At 39.1% G+C, this 15,800-nt stretch overlaps 3 protein-coding genes across 3 annotated transcripts; all 3 read left to right on the top strand.

The window, feature by feature from the left end:
* Positions 1 to 204: 204 nt before the first annotated feature.
* ppt2b (palmitoyl-protein thioesterase 2b) lies at positions 205 to 7,640 on the top strand. The gene is made up of 8 exons (XM_079175882.1): positions 205 to 666; positions 1,605 to 1,758; positions 2,255 to 2,350; positions 2,681 to 2,788; positions 2,951 to 3,034; positions 3,884 to 3,968; positions 4,534 to 4,588; positions 5,406 to 7,640. Exons 1-8 carry the CDS (start codon positions 478 to 480, stop codon positions 5,547 to 5,549), a joined length of 915 nt encoding a protein of 304 aa, XP_079032008.1. The 5' UTR covers positions 205 to 477; the 3' UTR covers positions 5,550 to 7,640.
* Positions 7,641 to 8,572: 932 nt separating this feature from the next.
* Positions 8,573 to 11,662, top strand: LOC306708155 (small ribosomal subunit protein uS7). Its single transcript, XM_079175888.1, has 6 exons — positions 8,573 to 8,641; positions 9,410 to 9,513; positions 9,818 to 10,027; positions 10,614 to 10,742; positions 11,292 to 11,390; positions 11,550 to 11,662. Coding segments are annotated over exons 1-6 (612 nt in total). The 5' UTR covers positions 8,573 to 8,640; the 3' UTR covers positions 11,619 to 11,662.
* Positions 11,663 to 13,033: 1,371 nt separating this feature from the next.
* LOC306708156 (small ribosomal subunit protein uS7-like) lies at positions 13,034 to 15,646 on the top strand. Its single transcript, XM_079175889.1, has 6 exons — positions 13,034 to 13,086; positions 13,840 to 13,896; positions 14,228 to 14,437; positions 14,609 to 14,737; positions 15,285 to 15,383; positions 15,541 to 15,646. The coding sequence occupies exons 3-6, from the start codon at positions 14,345 to 14,347 to the stop codon at positions 15,607 to 15,609; spliced, it is 390 nt and encodes a 129-aa protein (XP_079032015.1). The 5' UTR covers positions 13,034 to 13,086; positions 13,840 to 13,896; positions 14,228 to 14,344; the 3' UTR covers positions 15,610 to 15,646.
* The last annotated feature ends 154 nt before the right edge of the window (positions 15,647 to 15,800 follow it).

Below are 15,800 nucleotides of genomic sequence, written 5' to 3'. Positions count from 1 at the left end.
TGACTGAATTTTAAAAAAAGAATCGGTAATAACGTCAATAATTCTACCTATTGCGTTATTACAGTGTATATAATGTTTATAATGACTCTTGTAACTGACTGTACAATGTGTACTTTCTATCCACGCTGCTGATTGGAGAAGCTGGAACCGGAAATGACGCGAACAGTACCTTCATCACGTTTAATATAAGACCGGAACAAACAAAAGAAAGCAAAGCAAAGCTCAGCAGCTGTTTTAGTGCTGCAAGTGTTTTTAAGTATTAAAACATAAAGTTTGTGTAAAACCGGATAATTTAAGGGACACTGACGAGCGGACTTTTAGCTTGTTTTGTACCGCGGCTTGGAAGAAGAAATGGAGATGAAGATGGCAGCATAACATCAGCCAAACATCAAGATTTTATGTTTTTATTTAATTTTAAAGTTATCTGTTTGATTTAGTAAACCTTTTTAGTGTTTTTTTTAATTGGTTTGCGTTATAATGAAGGGCTCCCATTCTGCTTATTTGAGCCGAAGGGGGAGGCGGTACAGCGGGGTGGCCGGGCTGCTGTATCCGCTGCTCGGTGCGTGTCTCTGGGCTTCGGTGGTCGGGTTCAAGCCGGTGGTTATAGTCCACGGTTTGTTCGACAGCTCAGGGGATTTTAACCATCTACAGCAGTTTATCAACGAGGTGAGTGTTCGTGACACAGAGACTGGCTCAATGTGGTTCTTTTGTAGGTATATACATGTTGTTTTTCAGGAGTTGACCTTACGCAATGTATACTGCAGGCCTTATATCACCACATGTTATCAGCAAATATGGACCTGCGACATGCAGCATGTACTGTCCAGCAACTGTAGAGTCGCATGTCTTGTAAAATAAATGTATATTTTGCTGCATTATTCCTGCAGCAACACCACAGGAGAGTGAGAGATTAGTACCTTGTCATATTCAAGTGTTGATACAAATACATGTTAGTTATATAATGTAGGCTCAATTAAATCTAGTATTCAAGAGTTGTAAATGTGTTATTTAACATAACCTGTTGTTATTCTGTCATGTTCTCCATAGTTTGTGTAGTCAGTTCAAAATGCACAGTGAAATGCGCCCTGACCTGCTTCTCTGCTTGAATCCTCCAAACCCCTGACACACCCTTTTGACAAAAAAACACACAGTATAAGATTGTGTTAGGAATAACCTGGCTGAGATGAGGAAGTGGTGAAGACTTTGTGGGAACAAGGTTGTTGAGGCAAAAACCAAGATGAAGTTCCTCTTTTTGTACGCCTAGAAAGATGACTGAAACCAGACTAAAAAAGAATTAGAAAGCGGAAATGTAGACCTCGGTCTGTTTCGGTTAGTCTGCCTTCTTACCAAACAGACTTCTGATGAATAATCAATATCTAAAGCACATCTTGATCTATTAGTTGCTAAAAAAACACGGTGGACTTTTGTTAATACGGGGTGTTTAGTTTGCTGCTGTTGCTTTTAACACTGAGCTTAGAGTTGTTTCTTGTTAATGTTTAATGCTTCATGCAACAATAGGGGACATTAGTTGCACACAGTTCCTCCCCACAAGCCCAGTGCACCCTGTTTATGCATTGAAACCCACCTCCTTCTTTCTCCTGCAGTCTCATCCTGGAACAAATGTTACAGTCATCGACTTGTTTGACAGAAGTGCCAGCCTGCAGCCCATGTGGAAGCAGGTGGAGGGGTTCAAGGCAGCAATTTACCCAATAATGCAAAACGCAGAAGATGGGGTCCACTTCATCTGCTACTCTCAAGGTCTGAGTGCATTTGTGCAAATGAAAAAGAGACGTGCATGTAGTATTTGCTTTTAGATTATAAAACAGTCTTGGTATGTATGTAATTCTTGGGATAACTGACCTCAGTTGTGAATATCTAAAATAATGTGGGTCTTTACCAGACTGTTTGTTTTATTCACTGGATAGATTTTTCTGGGAATTTGGGGATTTCAGCTTCAATCAGGAGTTGGAAAAACATGAATGTTAAAAATATTGGTGTGCAGTCTTTACAGTGCATGCAATCAATATGATTAGAGCTGAAACCACTGGATGATTAATCGGGGTCGTTGATCAAAAGTAAATTCATTTGAAACTATTTTCAAGATTTGATTACTTGAGCAAATTCCAAGCAAAATGCCTCATTCCTTTTTGATGCTTTTTATTTGTCTTATAAAAGTTGATTGAATATCTTCAGGTTTTTGACTGGTGGTCGAAAAGGTATTTTCTGAAAATATTTTCTGCTGACGTTTCAACAGGTGGGCTGGTTTGCAGAGGAATCCTCTCCACTCTCTCTGACCACAACGTCCAGTCCTTCATCTCTCTGTCCTCGCCTCAGGCCGGCCAATATGGAGGTGGGTTCAATTTCAAAGGCCGAATACGTGTTTATGTTTAAAGCACCTATAAATCAATATTTACTTAAGATTAATATATTCAACACTAAAACAGAGTGACGACGTGAAAAGGGATCGTCCGCCATATATTTGCCCACGGGTGTTGGTAGAGATCAAAACAGATCTAAAAGAAGAGTGAATATTAGTAACTGCTGGATGTATGAATAAGCATCTGTTCGCTAACACGCTCCCCCAAGCTGTGTCTCTGCTGCGTTAAAGTGGCCTAAAAATCACGGGATGAACCGGTTTCACCCTCAAGCATGTTCCTCATCCTGCTCTTTGTCTCTTCAGACACAGACTACTTGAGGTACCTCTTCCCACAGTTTGTGAAGTCCAACCTCTTCCACCTCTGCTACACGTCAGTAGGTCAGAGGATCTCCATCTGCAACTACTGGAATGGTGAGAATAATTCATATTCCTTAACTTGTCGAACCTGAACATTGGATATTCGGTGTGCTGTTGTCCTTAATAGTTTATCAGACTCAAAGACAGAAGATGTAGTCTAAGAAAGCTTCAATAACTCGTGTTTTCACATACTGGTTGTTTGTCCTCCTCCTCCAGACCCCCACCACAGAGACCTCTATGTGAACAGCAGCGACTATTTGGCTCTGCTCAACAGCGAGAGACCCAATCCAAACGCAACAGGTCAGCACATTCCTTGTGGTTAAAACGCAACCATAAGTGTAATGAATGCAGCAATCAGTGGATGTTTGTCTTGATGATGCAACAGTGAGGTTGAACTAAAAAAATATCAATAGGTGGGTGGAAGTTGTTTTGCTTTTATCAGCTTGTTCTTAGAAAAACTGATTAATTTAATTGATTAACTGAGTTGTTTTTTAGTCACGTATGGTTCAAATAGAGGCGCATCATTGCACACGTGCAAAGAGACTATTTACAGTAAACACAACAATATAATTCATCACAATTTAATTAAAGATACCAAGAGTACACATGCAGATGTCATTAATTACATGGCTTTGTCCTTTATGTTTATAATTGCAAAATAAAAACGTTGGCTATTCAAGTCGTAACATTGTAATTACATTTGTTTATAACAAATGTATGATAAACGAATAACGTGTGAAGTTGACAAACTCTGCAATTCGTGTTTCATTCAAAAAGGAGACTATAAATACATTTGGGAAGAAAAATGCTTCTTGAAATTCATCCGGCGTTAATGGAAAAACATAACAGATGGACTACAGTAAGATAAGTTTAAGTGGGGAAAGTCACATGTCACAGCCAAACAGAGGCTGACTGAGAGGTCAGAAAACAAAAAACATATTTAGATGAAGAAGAAAATAATTAAAATATAACATTTAAAGATTTTTTGTCGTGCACTTTAAATAAAACCAAATACATAATATACATACAATACAATACCTCACAGTCTTAAAACCTCTGGTCTAGAGTTAATAGCAGAGCTGTTGTACTGGGTTGCAGTAGGTATACTCCTAATACAGTGTAATAAAGTAATGTACCCCTCTATCTCAGAGTGGAAGAAGAACTTCCTCAAAATCCAAAAGCTGGTTTTGATCGGAGGACCAGACGATGGAGTCATCACTCCCTGGCAGTCGAGGTGAGTTCATCCTCTGTCTTCAGCATCTTTATCAAATGTTTTTGTGCTCGTGGTCTTTTCATCTGACGTATCAAACTGCGAAAAACTCATGTGCACTGTGTCAAATATTATCGTACAATAGTTTAGTCTATTTCATTACATGAAACGTGGAAGTCGGGGTGTCATCTTGCTTGTTCAAATGCTTTAGCATTTTTGTTGCCGAATACACTTGAGGCGCCCGCTTACCTGAACCTGACCCTCGTGTTTAAAAGCCTCTGAAACACCAGAATTAATACGTTGAATCAGGTATTATTCCTGCGTCTGAACCGCTGCTGAATGCCACTTAAACTTGTTGAGGTTAGTATTTCCTCTGCTACAGTCGAGTGATTCTTTTTTCCAGTTCACACTGATTCAAACACAATGCGTTTTCTATTTAATAGTCTTCTTCTTTTCCGGTGTCATATGATCGGCTCACACATTGTTCCGCTCTGATAGATTTTCTTTTTTTTGTGTCTGTGGCTGATCAGATGACTCTCATGTGATGCTCACACATGTATAACACTTCTCTCTCTCTCCTGATTTATAGTCAGTTTGGATTTTATGACGACAACGAGACTGTCGTTGAGATGCAGCATCAAGATGTGAGTGAAAATCACACAACAGACACGCATATACGACGCTGTTTTTAGTTTAATACAGTGCCCTCTGTGATCGTTACTTACACTTTCATATTATTTTGGATTGTTATCATCTATATTCAGTTATTTTCTCATGCACAAGCCACACGTGGACGTCTAAGACACCAACATTGCAGTGAAGCAATGATTTTTTTCGGACAAGCACAGAACTTTTTACATATAACGTTACATTACAAAGAAATAACTTAATCTTCTGTCCCAATTTGACAAATAAACCATCAGAAATGACAGACATTGAATTGAAAAGTGATGACCTTAAATCATCATATAAAGAGCAATAAAAGACTTCATCTTCAATCTCACCTAAAAAACATTAACAATCGAAGATTATTTCTCTTCAGTGAGAGACTTAAAACCTGCACATTTATCCAGCTAATGGTAACGTAATTGAGCGTAACTGTGTACTCAGAAATATGTTCGTTAATGGGCGCTTCATATAAGCCTCTGCAACGTAATATGTTCATGATTTAGGCTTGTGCCAAACGTCAACAGACCATCTTTCCTTATACATCAGGAGTACTTTGCCCTGAATTCAAATTCAACATGCAAAATAAAGTTTTTTACTTCACTAATGTCCCAGTAAAATATCTTAGTGGTGAACTGGAACATCTCACATTAATATCTGATGTTTGTATGTTCCCGTCCCAATGCAGCACATCATACTTGTATTACCTTGGGATAATATGCCTTGTTTTAAAATGTAAAAAAAAGGTTAAAGAAGAAGAACGGCCGTATTTCATTGTTTTTCTTCCTGTTTCAGGTGTTTTTAAGAGATGTTTTCGGCCTGAAGACGCTGGCGGCTCGTGGAGATCTGATCATCTGTTCTGTTCCCGGCGTCGAACACGTGTTTTGGCACCAGAACGAGACGGTGTTCCACATGTGCATGGAGAAATGGCTGGTGTAGAGCAAAACTCTTTGACCGCACACTCACACAGATACACACACAGAGTTACACTCCCTACAGTTTTATAAGCTCTTAACTTCCACCATGTATGAAAGGCCACTTTAAAGTACCCTCGCAAGCGTTTCTGAGTGTACTCTTAAGGATGAAATCTAATTTTTGGGGATTACAGCTTTTAGAAATTACTTGATAATTCTACTCTCTGCTGGTGAGGTTTGTGTCTCGTTGATACATCTTGTTTTTCATGTTAATCCTCGTAACTACTGGGTTACTTTAAAGGGAATAGTTTGATAATTTTGTATGTAAACTTATTTGCTTTATTAAGACTAGAAACAAAGGGAAACAGAAAGCCTGGCTCGGTCCAAAGCGGACAAAATCCACCTACCAGCACCTCTAAAGTTCACCAATTAACATGTTCTGTGTTGTTTGTTACAACTGAACAAGAACTGAAGTGTAAAAGGAGGTTATGTACCGCAGTGTCGACAATTCCTTGGCTAGATGCAGTTACGTCTTATCATCACAGTGAGGTTGTCAGGCAACCAGGGAAAACTCCAGGGAGATACTGCTCGCAGCCAACAAATAAAACCCCATAAGGATGTAACGTGTTAACTAGTGTGCTTTAGAGATGCTGGGAGGCATTAACCTTTGGACAGAGCCAGGCTCGCTGTTTGTCTGTATACTAACTGCTGACTGTTCATATTTATTGTACGGACGTTAAAGTGGTATTGATCTTCTTCTTCTCTAACTTTCGTCAAGAAACGAATGCGTGCATTTCACAAATCTGCTCCCTTAATGATCTCTTTTAGGCCGTGTTGCTGCTGTTGGACAAATCCAGCACATCTCTCTGTCTGTGTGCTGAAGATTTCTTTCTCATAAAATAAGCACAAGGCACAAACCGTCAGAAGCAACAAATATATATAAACTTGATAAAGGTTTAACTAGGTTTGAGTTAATACAGTCAGCAACGACGTAGCAAATCATACATCAAAGGAGCAGTCCAGCAATTTAGTAATGCATTTCAGTGAAGTATAGGGACTAGTGAGAGAGTCCCTTTAATTTGCATTAAAGCGATGCCCACATACATACAGTATTTATATCCATGTGTGTGTCTGTGTGTGTTTGGTCACACATACCTCAAAACACCACACAACAGTGCCTGAGCGACGTTCTGTCATCTTGTCTCCGTGTACAGACTCACTGCCCTGCTCATCGTATGATGCAGTAATTTATATCTTCTTATTCTTTCATTTTTAACCCGAGGTGGGTCACGTTTTCCTGTTCTTTTAGTGTGCACATCTGATCATGAATATCATGTTCATTATTATTTTCATGCAGTGCTTTGGAGCTTTAGTAGATTGAGCCTTAACGTTTCCCCTCATCCCTCGGTGTTTCATGTCTCATACCGAAGTGCTACGACACGCTGCCTTTAGGTGCTAAAAATATAATGAGATAGAGGAGTGGCTGTAGAGTGGCCGGAGAGCGGCAGTGCTATATTAGTGTTTACTTGTCGACCAGACCATTGTACGTGAGCGCTGTTTACCTCCCATCGCATTTAGATATCTCAGGCGTTTGAGCAACCTTCATGTTTTGCCCATTTGTTGGAAAAGGAATTGATTCTTCTCTTGCATTTTGTTGGATGTTTATGTACTTTATAGATGTTTCTTAAACGAAGAAAAGGAATGGAAATATCGTTTGTGTGATAAAACAAGAAGTGAATGTCTATTTTATTTCGTAAAAATGTATGCATTGCACATGGTTTAACCAGAATTTTTTAAAAAAAGAAGGGAAATGGGATGATTTTAACTGTTTTAAAGTTGTAGATTTGCAGTACTATTTCTATATTGTTGCATCCTTTGTTTAATGTGTACTTGTACAAGTTAATTAACCTAACTGCATAAACTGTGGATTTAAGGGACATCCTCTCTCTGTTCAGTTTTCTTGTCATGAAAACAGTAAATGTAGTTCTGGACAATTTTCTAAAAACTCAAAACAGCAACTACTATTTTGACTCCTACAATTTCTACAGTCTCTGGTTCGCATATGAAAATATGTCAAATCTTGTCTATTCCTCAATAAAAGACAGTTTTAAACATTTTTGTGTTTGAATTTATTGCAAGGGATAGTTCTTGTCTAACCATGTTTGGAAGCACTCTACCATCTTATAACGATTAAACAAACTAGCATATTATGATGGGTAAATAAACTGGAAGTAAAGCTCTAAGTAACAAGACACATCGGAACAACATTTAGATAATTAGTTGTTCTGTATAGTTCAATTCAGATTAGCTTTTTACTTTTGTTAGTTTTATGTGCCTACTACTTAATTCTCTTAAAACAAAGTTTTTCTTAATAAATATACTGTATGTGAGACTTAACTGAAATGTATTTGTCTTATTGACTTATATTACGTTTTTGGTATGTTTGGATTAATGTTTATTTGTTACAAATTCAATTTTCAGTGAAATTAATTGTTAAAATTTACATTTATAGTTTTTGACTATAAGTTAAAAATATCAGTGCTAATATCGTCTCTTTCGAGACACTTATTTATGGGATACTTATCAAAATGTATTTTATACTTTTATAATACACAATGAATATCCACAAATATATAATCATATTTATGAAACACTCAAATATCGAGTTTGGCTTCTTCTTTTTATAATTTCTGTCATGAATAGGTGTTACATGTATGCCAAGTACTCACTTTCAAAATCATTATGTCGATTCATGGAAGAGTGAAAAAGATTAAATGTATCTTACAGTATAGCTAATAAGTAAATCATTCATTCCTTTGTTTACAGTGCACACAAACAGACTTATAAGAAAAACTAAAAAAAGATCAAAGTAATATTAACAACATGAAAACAAATAAACTAAAGCAAAATCTTCATCAGCGTATTTCACGTTGTAAGTATTCTGTGTCGCGCAAGCTACACACTTTTAGTCAGAGCCATTCTAAAAGAAAGGACTACAATTCCCTACATGCCTAGCGCACCGGAAAAACCCAACCATCTCACCGGATATCTGCACGCGGCGCCTCGAAAAGGCCCTTTTCCGTCTCAGAGAAGTGTGGTACACAACGGCAGAGACAAGTGAGTGAAAAATTAAGCTTTTGCTCGCTTCATTTGTCCTGAAAAAGATTATTCTCGGATATTTAGAATCGACTCTGGCTCATGTTGTCCGACAGATAGAAACAGGACGTCTAAGTTTGACGAAATGTTGTTTTATTTCCACTAAGAGTTTCCCAACGAGCACAACGGCGCCGAGCGTTAGCATGTGGCTAGCTTGCTAGCACATGTGGATGCGGCATGTTAATCAGCGACCTCGATAGATCTCGAACTCAGTGCTTTATTTCACTAAATGTAGCTAATGTATACATACTGTTGTTACGTTATTAATGAAGAATACACCACACCTGTATACGAATGTAAAATGTCACAATTAATCGCGGTAGCATGTAAGCTGACAGCTAACGTTACGTTAACTTTGGAGGAGCAGGCTTCAGCTCGGGCCCTGCTGAGAAAGTGGCTGTTTTATCCCACGTTCGGGCATTTCATTTGATCACAAGTGATCTTAGTCAAGGACAAATGTAAACCTAGGTGTCTATGTGACGTTGGTTAAGTTTACACCAACTGCAATGTAGCTATCAATCTCAATTTGTGTAGTTACGTGTTACGCCTTATTGCTATTATATTTCCTGATGTTAAATATTTCGTTACATTCAAATTGATTCAGAACTGATTCAATGATTGTCTCTCAGAAAAGGTAAATGTTTGAGGGGAATCGGATATGCACACGGCTGTGTTGCTGTGCTCTGTGTCCTTGACTTGAATTGACCACTGTTTTTATTTCATCCTCAGTGACTGAGTGGGAGACTGCCCCAGCCGTGGCTGAGTCCCCGGAGATCAAACTTTTCGGCAAGTGGAGCACCGACGATGTCCAGATCAATGACATCTCTCTGCAGGTAAGCCACAAGAGGCAGTTTCTAGAATTTCTTTGTTGTATTTCTAGACATCCTTTCCATCTTCCTTTTTATTACCAAAGCTGTTTTATTTTTGAATTAAGCGAGGCTAGAGTCACGCCTGGTCACTGACCCGTTGACCTGGTGTGCTAGAGTGCTCGCAGAGTAAATGTCTTTGCTTATTCATTGGCTGTAGCCTGTTGTGACCCAGTCAATCACCAACTCAGACACACTAACTCTTCATACATACTGTACTTCAACAGCGCCGGATTAAAATATGCATTAACTCACTCTTTGTGCACAACAGGATTACATTGCTGTGAAAGAGAAGTACGCCAAGTACCTGCCACACTCTGGAGGACGTTATGCCGCCAAGCGTTTCCGTAAGGCCCAGTGCCCCATTGTGGAGCGTCTGACCAACTCCATGATGATGCACGGCCGCAACAACGGCAAGAAACTGATGACCGTGCGCATCGTCAAGCACGCCTTCGAGATCATCCACCTGCTGACTGGAGAGGTGTGTACCACTGACATTCACACAATTCTCACTTTGGTTTAGTGTGTGTAGCACGATAAAGGCATCAATCGAGTATAAGCTACGGGACAGGGTGAACTGTTACACATGATTAATGGACTACAACTGATCCAATGGGACAAGTTTTCATACACTAGAGCTTCTCAGTTTGTATTTAAGTCAGTCTGTTACACAGAAAGACAAAATTAAATATTGAAAGAAGCCAAAGTCTAGACAGATTTAACAGTTGTATAGTTTGCGCAAAAACGTTTTATAGCAGACAACTGTAACCGGGTGCCCGTGTGAAGTCAACTCAGATTGTTTGTGCTAATTGAAAAAATGTGTCCCATTTCTGGTGCTCATTACAGAAGTCACTGTTGAGCAGAAGTTACTGTTTGTAGGGACATCAGATATACAGTAGAGCCCAGAGCACTACTTGAAGATATTACTGGCAGTAATATAACATTGAGCAGATTATCAGAACTTTGTGTCAGGTTTCAGTTTGTATCCTGTGGATATCTTTTTTGATGTTGCCACGGGTTTTGCGTTCATGGAAATTTCTTACTATTATTGAAATTTGTGTTCCCAGAATCCCCTCCAGGTCTTGGTGAACGCCATCATCAACAGTGGACCCCGTGAGGACTCCACCCGTATCGGTCGTGCTGGTACCGTCAGGAGGCAGGCTGTGGATGTGTCACCTCTCCGCAGAGTCAACCAGGTAACCACACTAATCTACGTTACAAACTGTTCTTAAAGTCTGGAGGTAATCTTTCATTCAGTATGTAGCATTACAACAAAACCGTCTCACCCCAGACTAAAGGTGTCGTGCTTTCACATGTCTTCCAAATTAACTATAGTATATTAGTGAACATTAGAAAAGATTTAGACTGCTTTCATTTTATTAGATAGTTATAAACGTCATCTCAGAGGTTGCAGTTATTTATTTCTGTCAGCAACAGCAAGAAAGTGTTTCTCACCAATATATATTCCTTTCATCTTTTTAAAGTGAAAGCTGATTTATTCTCATTAGCTGTAATATTTGTTTGTATTTCATGTAATAAACGAGGCTAGAGTCACGCCTGAGTATCTCCCATTATCCTGGTGTGCTAGAGTGCTCGTAGAGGAAATGTCTTTGCTTATTCATTGGCTGGAGTCTGTTGTGACCCAGTCAATCACCAACTCAGATACATTACACTTCTGGCGGTCAGTGTTTATTCCACCAAAGTGAATCTTTCAGTCACTAATGAGCTGCTCTGTCGTCTTGTAGGCCATCTGGCTGCTGTGCACAGGAGCAAGAGAAGCTGCTTTCAGGAACATCAAGACCATCGCGGAGTGCCTGGCTGATGAGCTCATCAACGCCGCAAAGGTAACCGTTTATGCACTTACAGCGTGACCGTTCTGATAACTCAATACATATGTATTGATGTTAGTGGACATTAAACATAACCTATAATCCTGGTCTTCGTTTATATTTTTCTGAGTGTGTTGAGTTATGTGTTTTAACTGCTGATTCTCCTAATTTCAGGGATCATCTAACTCTTATGCCATCAAGAAGAAGGACGAGTTGGAGAGAGTTGCCAAGTCCAACCGTTAAAATCGTTGCTTTCTAACAAAAATAAATTTGAAGAAATTTCTTGAGGTTTTGAGTCTTTTTTTCGTCACACAGCTGTTTACGGTCTTGGACCGTGAACAGGCAAAATCAATTACACAAGATAACTGTCTTTCAGTTAAAGTTTATTGGCATCACAACACTTTCTACAAATTCACATATGAAAGCTAATTATTTATAAAAACTCAGCAGTTTTATTCTTGGCAGCTACACATCCTGTAATTGAGTGCCAGTAAAACGACTCATAAAACAAGTATTGAAATACAAACATGTATTATGGACAAATAGATGCACATTGTCACAAATCTGCAGGTCTGAAAGTACTCCATTTAAGTTCCTCAAAGGCATTAAAGTCTTAAAATGTAATTACATAAGTAACTTTTTGCCTTTCGTGCCATGTTAGTTAATATAGGCATGTGTCAATTTGTGACTTAATTATTTGTACTTGGTTAATCCATTTTGTTTACATAGGTTCCATTTTCACAGCTGTACCGTTTCCCTTCATACTTTGGTATATTTGTGAACCATTAAATTGCATACCATGATACCATAGTGTTTTACATTTCTTAAAGTTGGTCTGCAGAAAGTGGTGATCAAAAGTAAAAACCGTGAAACTATAGTTGAATTTAGTGGTTTCATGGATAGTTATGTTAACGTTTGAGGAAACCAGCGTGCTTCACCGTGTGTTCAGCGGTGCCAAGAAGTAAGTCTGTTAGCAGATGTTACAGTTGGATCATATTCTCATACAGATGTGTCAGTGTTTTCCCATAGAAATAAATAGATCAGAAAGTACACTGTGAAAAGTGTTTATTTCACCCCACCGTGAACATGTAGACGCTGTGAAGCACACTGATGGTGAGAAATGAGTTTTCAGAAATACGTGTGCTTTCTGTTGATGAGGAGGCAGAGCGAGGACAGAGACGTTCCCAGTTTGGATACTTATCAAAATGTATTTTATACTGTTATAATACACAATGAATTATAATAATCAGATGTATTAAATACTCAAATATCGAGTTTAGCTTCTTTTTGTCATTTCTGTCATGAATAGGTGTTACATGATGTATGCCAAGTAGGCCTACTCACTTTCAAAATCATGTCGATTCATGGAAGAGTGAAAAAGATTAAATGTATCTTACAGTATAGCTAATAAGTACATCATTCATTCCTTTTTTTACAGTACACACAGACAGAATTATAAGAAAAACTGAAAAAAGATAAAAGTAATAACATGAAAACTAAACTAAAGCAAAAATCTTCATCAGCGTATTTCACGTTGTAAGTATTCTGCGCAGGCTACACAATTTTAGTCAGAGCCATTCTAAAAGAAAGGACTACAATTCCCTACATGCCTAGACTCTAGAAGGACCCAACCATCTCACCGGATGCACGCGGCTTCTCGAGAAGTCCCTTTTCCGTCTCAGAGAAGTGTGGTACACAACGGCAGAGACAAGTGAGTGAAAAATTAAGCTTTTGCTCGCTTCATTTGTCCTGAAAAAGATTATTCTCGGATATTTAGAATCGACTCTGGTTCATGTTGTCCGACAGATAGAAACAGGACGTCTAAGTTTGACGAAATGTTTTATTTCCACTAAGAGTTTCCCAACGAGCACAACGGCGCCGAGCGTTAGCATGTGGCTAGCTTGCTAGTACATGTGGATGCGGCATGTTAATCAGCGACCTCGATAGATCTCGAACTCAGTGCTTTATTTCACTAAATGTAGCAAAAGTATACTTACTGTTACGTTATTGATGAAGAATATACCACATCTGTATACGAATGTAAAATGTCACAATTAATCACGGTAGCATGTAAGCTGACAGCTAACGTTGCGTTAACTTTGGAGGAGCAGGCTTCAGCTCGGGCCCTGCTGAGAAAGTGGCTGTTTTATCCCATGTTCGGGCATTTCATTTGATCACAAGTGATCTTAGTCGAAGAGAAATGTAAACCTAGGTGTCTACCTGACATCGGTTAGGTTTACACCAACTGCAATGTAGCTACCAATCTCAATTAGTGTAGTTAATTGTTACGCCTTATTGCTGTTATCATATTTCCTGATGTTAAATATTTCGTTACATTCAAATTGATTCAGAACTGATTCAATGATTGTCTCTCAGAAAAGGTAAATGTTTGAGGAGGAACGGATGTGCACACGGCTGTGTTGCTGTGCCCTTGACTTGACCACTGCTTTTATTTCATCCTCAGTGACTGAGTGGGAGACTGCCCCAGCCGTGGCTGAGTCCCCGGAGATCAAACTTTTCGGTAAGTGGAGCACTGACGATGTCCAGATCAATCAATAAGAGGAAGTTTCTAGAATTGTTTTGTTGTATTTCTAGACATCCTTTCCATCTTCCTTTTTATTACCAAAGCTGTTTTATTTTTGAATTAAGCGAGGCTAGAGTCACGCCTGGTCACTGACCCGTTGACCTGGTGTGCTAGAGTGCTCGCAGAGTAAATGTCTTTGCTTATTCATTGGCTGTAGCCTGTTGTGACCCAGTCAATCACCAACTCAGACACACTAACTCTTCATACATACTGTACTTCAACAGCGCCGGATTAAAATATGCATTAACTCACTCTTTGTGCACAACAGGATTACATTGCTGTGAAAGAGAAGTACGCCAAGTACCTGCCACACTCTGGAGGACGTTATGCCGCCAAGCGTTTCCGTAAGGCCCAGTGCCCCATTGTGGAGCGTCTGACCAACTCCATGATGATGCACGGCCGCAACAACGGCAAGAAACTGATGACCGTGTGCATCGTCAAGCACGCCTTCGAGATCATCAACCTGCTGACTGGAGAGGTGTGTACCACTAACATTCACACAATTCTCACTTTGGTTTAGTGTGTGCAGCACGATAAAGGCATCAATCGAGTATAAGCTACAGGAAAGAGTGAATATATCTTTCTAGATGTTGCCACAGGTTTTGCTTTAATGGGAATTTCTTACTATTATTGAAATTTGTGTTCCCAGAATCCCCTCCAGGTCTTGGTGAACGCCATCATCAACAGTGGACCCCGTGAGGACTCCACCCGTATCGGTCGTGCTGGTACCGTCAGGAGGCAGGCTGTGGATGTGTCACTTCTCCGCAGAGTCAACCAGGTAACCACACTAATCTACGTTACAAACTGTTCTTAAAGTCTGGAGGTAATCTTTCATTCAGTATGTAGCATTACAACAAAACCCCAGACTAAAGGTGTCATGCTTTCACATGTCTTCCAAATTAACTATAGTATATTAGTGAACATTAGAAAAGATTTAGACTGCTTTCATTTTATTAGAGATCGTTATAGACATCAAATATATCAGAGGTTGCAGTTATTTATTTCTGTCAGCAACAGCAAGAAAGGGTTTCTCACCAATATATATTTCTTTCATCTTTTTAAAGTGAAAGCTGATTTATTCTCATTAGCTGTAATATTTGTTTGTATTTCATGTAATAAACGAGGCTAGAGTCACGCCTGAGTATCTCCCATTATCCTGGTGTGCTAGAGTGCTCGTAGAGGAAATGTCTTTGCTTATTCATTGGCTGGAGTCTGTTGTGACCCAGTCAATCACCAACTCAGATACATTACACTTCTGGCGGTCAGTGTTTATTCCACCAAAGTGAATCTTTCAGTCACTAATGAGCTGCTCTGTCGTCTTGTAGGCCATCTGGCTGCTGTGCACAGGAGCAAGAGAAGCTGCTTTCAGGAACATCAAGACCATCGCTGAGTGCCTGGCTGATGAGCTCATCAATGCCGCAAAGGTAACCGTTTATGCACTTACAGCGTGACCGTTCTGATAACTCAATACATATGTATTGATGTTAGTGGACATTAAACATAACTTATAATCCTGGTCTTTGTTTACATTTTTCTGAGTGTTGAGTTATGTGTGTTAACTGCTGATTCTCCTAATTTCAGGGTTCATCTAACTCTTATGCCATCAAGAAGAAGGACGAGTTGGAGAGAGTTGCCAAGTCCAACCGTTAAAATCTTTGCTTTCCAATAAAACAAATACATTTGAAGAAATTGCTTGAAGTTTTGAGTCTTTTTTTTCCTCACACAGCTGTTTACTATGGAGGACGAAAAATGTCTTAAGTATAAATAAATATTGATGCCTAAACCGGACATAAATAAATTTCTACATTTCTGTATTCCTTCATTTATTTCTGTAATTCAAA

Source organism: Pholis gunnellus (genome assembly GCF_910591455.1).
Source record: "Pholis gunnellus genome assembly, chromosome: 16".
Classification (NCBI taxonomy): domain Eukaryota; kingdom Metazoa; phylum Chordata; class Actinopteri; order Perciformes; family Pholidae; genus Pholis; species Pholis gunnellus.
Note: the sequence above shows the minus strand (reverse complement) of the source record. Positions and strands in the feature narration are given on the sequence as shown.

Excerpts from the sequence above, each read along its gene's own strand:
- ppt2b (XM_079175882.1), top strand. The coding sequence starts at position 478 with ATGAAGGGCTCCCATTCTGCTTATTTGAGCCGAAGGGGGAGGCGGTAC. Across the intron at positions 2,351-2,680 it reads TCAGGCCGGCCAATATGGAG|ACACAGACTACTTGAGGTAC; the intron begins GTGGGTTCAATT and ends TTGTCTCTTCAG. Across the intron at positions 2,789-2,950 it reads CATCTGCAACTACTGGAATG|ACCCCCACCACAGAGACCTC; the intron begins GTGAGAATAATT and ends CTCCTCCTCCAG.
- LOC306708155 (XM_079175888.1), top strand. Across the intron at positions 9,514-9,817 it reads TCAATGACATCTCTCTGCAG|GATTACATTGCTGTGAAAGA; the intron begins GTAAGCCACAAG and ends TGTGCACAACAG. Across the intron at positions 10,743-11,291 it reads CTCTCCGCAGAGTCAACCAG|GCCATCTGGCTGCTGTGCAC; the intron begins GTAACCACACTA and ends GTCGTCTTGTAG.
- LOC306708156 (XM_079175889.1), top strand. The coding sequence starts at position 14,345 with ATGATGATGCACGGCCGCAACAACGGCAAGAAACTGATGACCGTGTGC. Across the intron at positions 14,438-14,608 it reads TCAACCTGCTGACTGGAGAG|AATCCCCTCCAGGTCTTGGT; the intron begins GTGTGTACCACT and ends TTGTGTTCCCAG. Across the intron at positions 15,384-15,540 it reads AGCTCATCAATGCCGCAAAG|GGTTCATCTAACTCTTATGC; the intron begins GTAACCGTTTAT and ends TCCTAATTTCAG.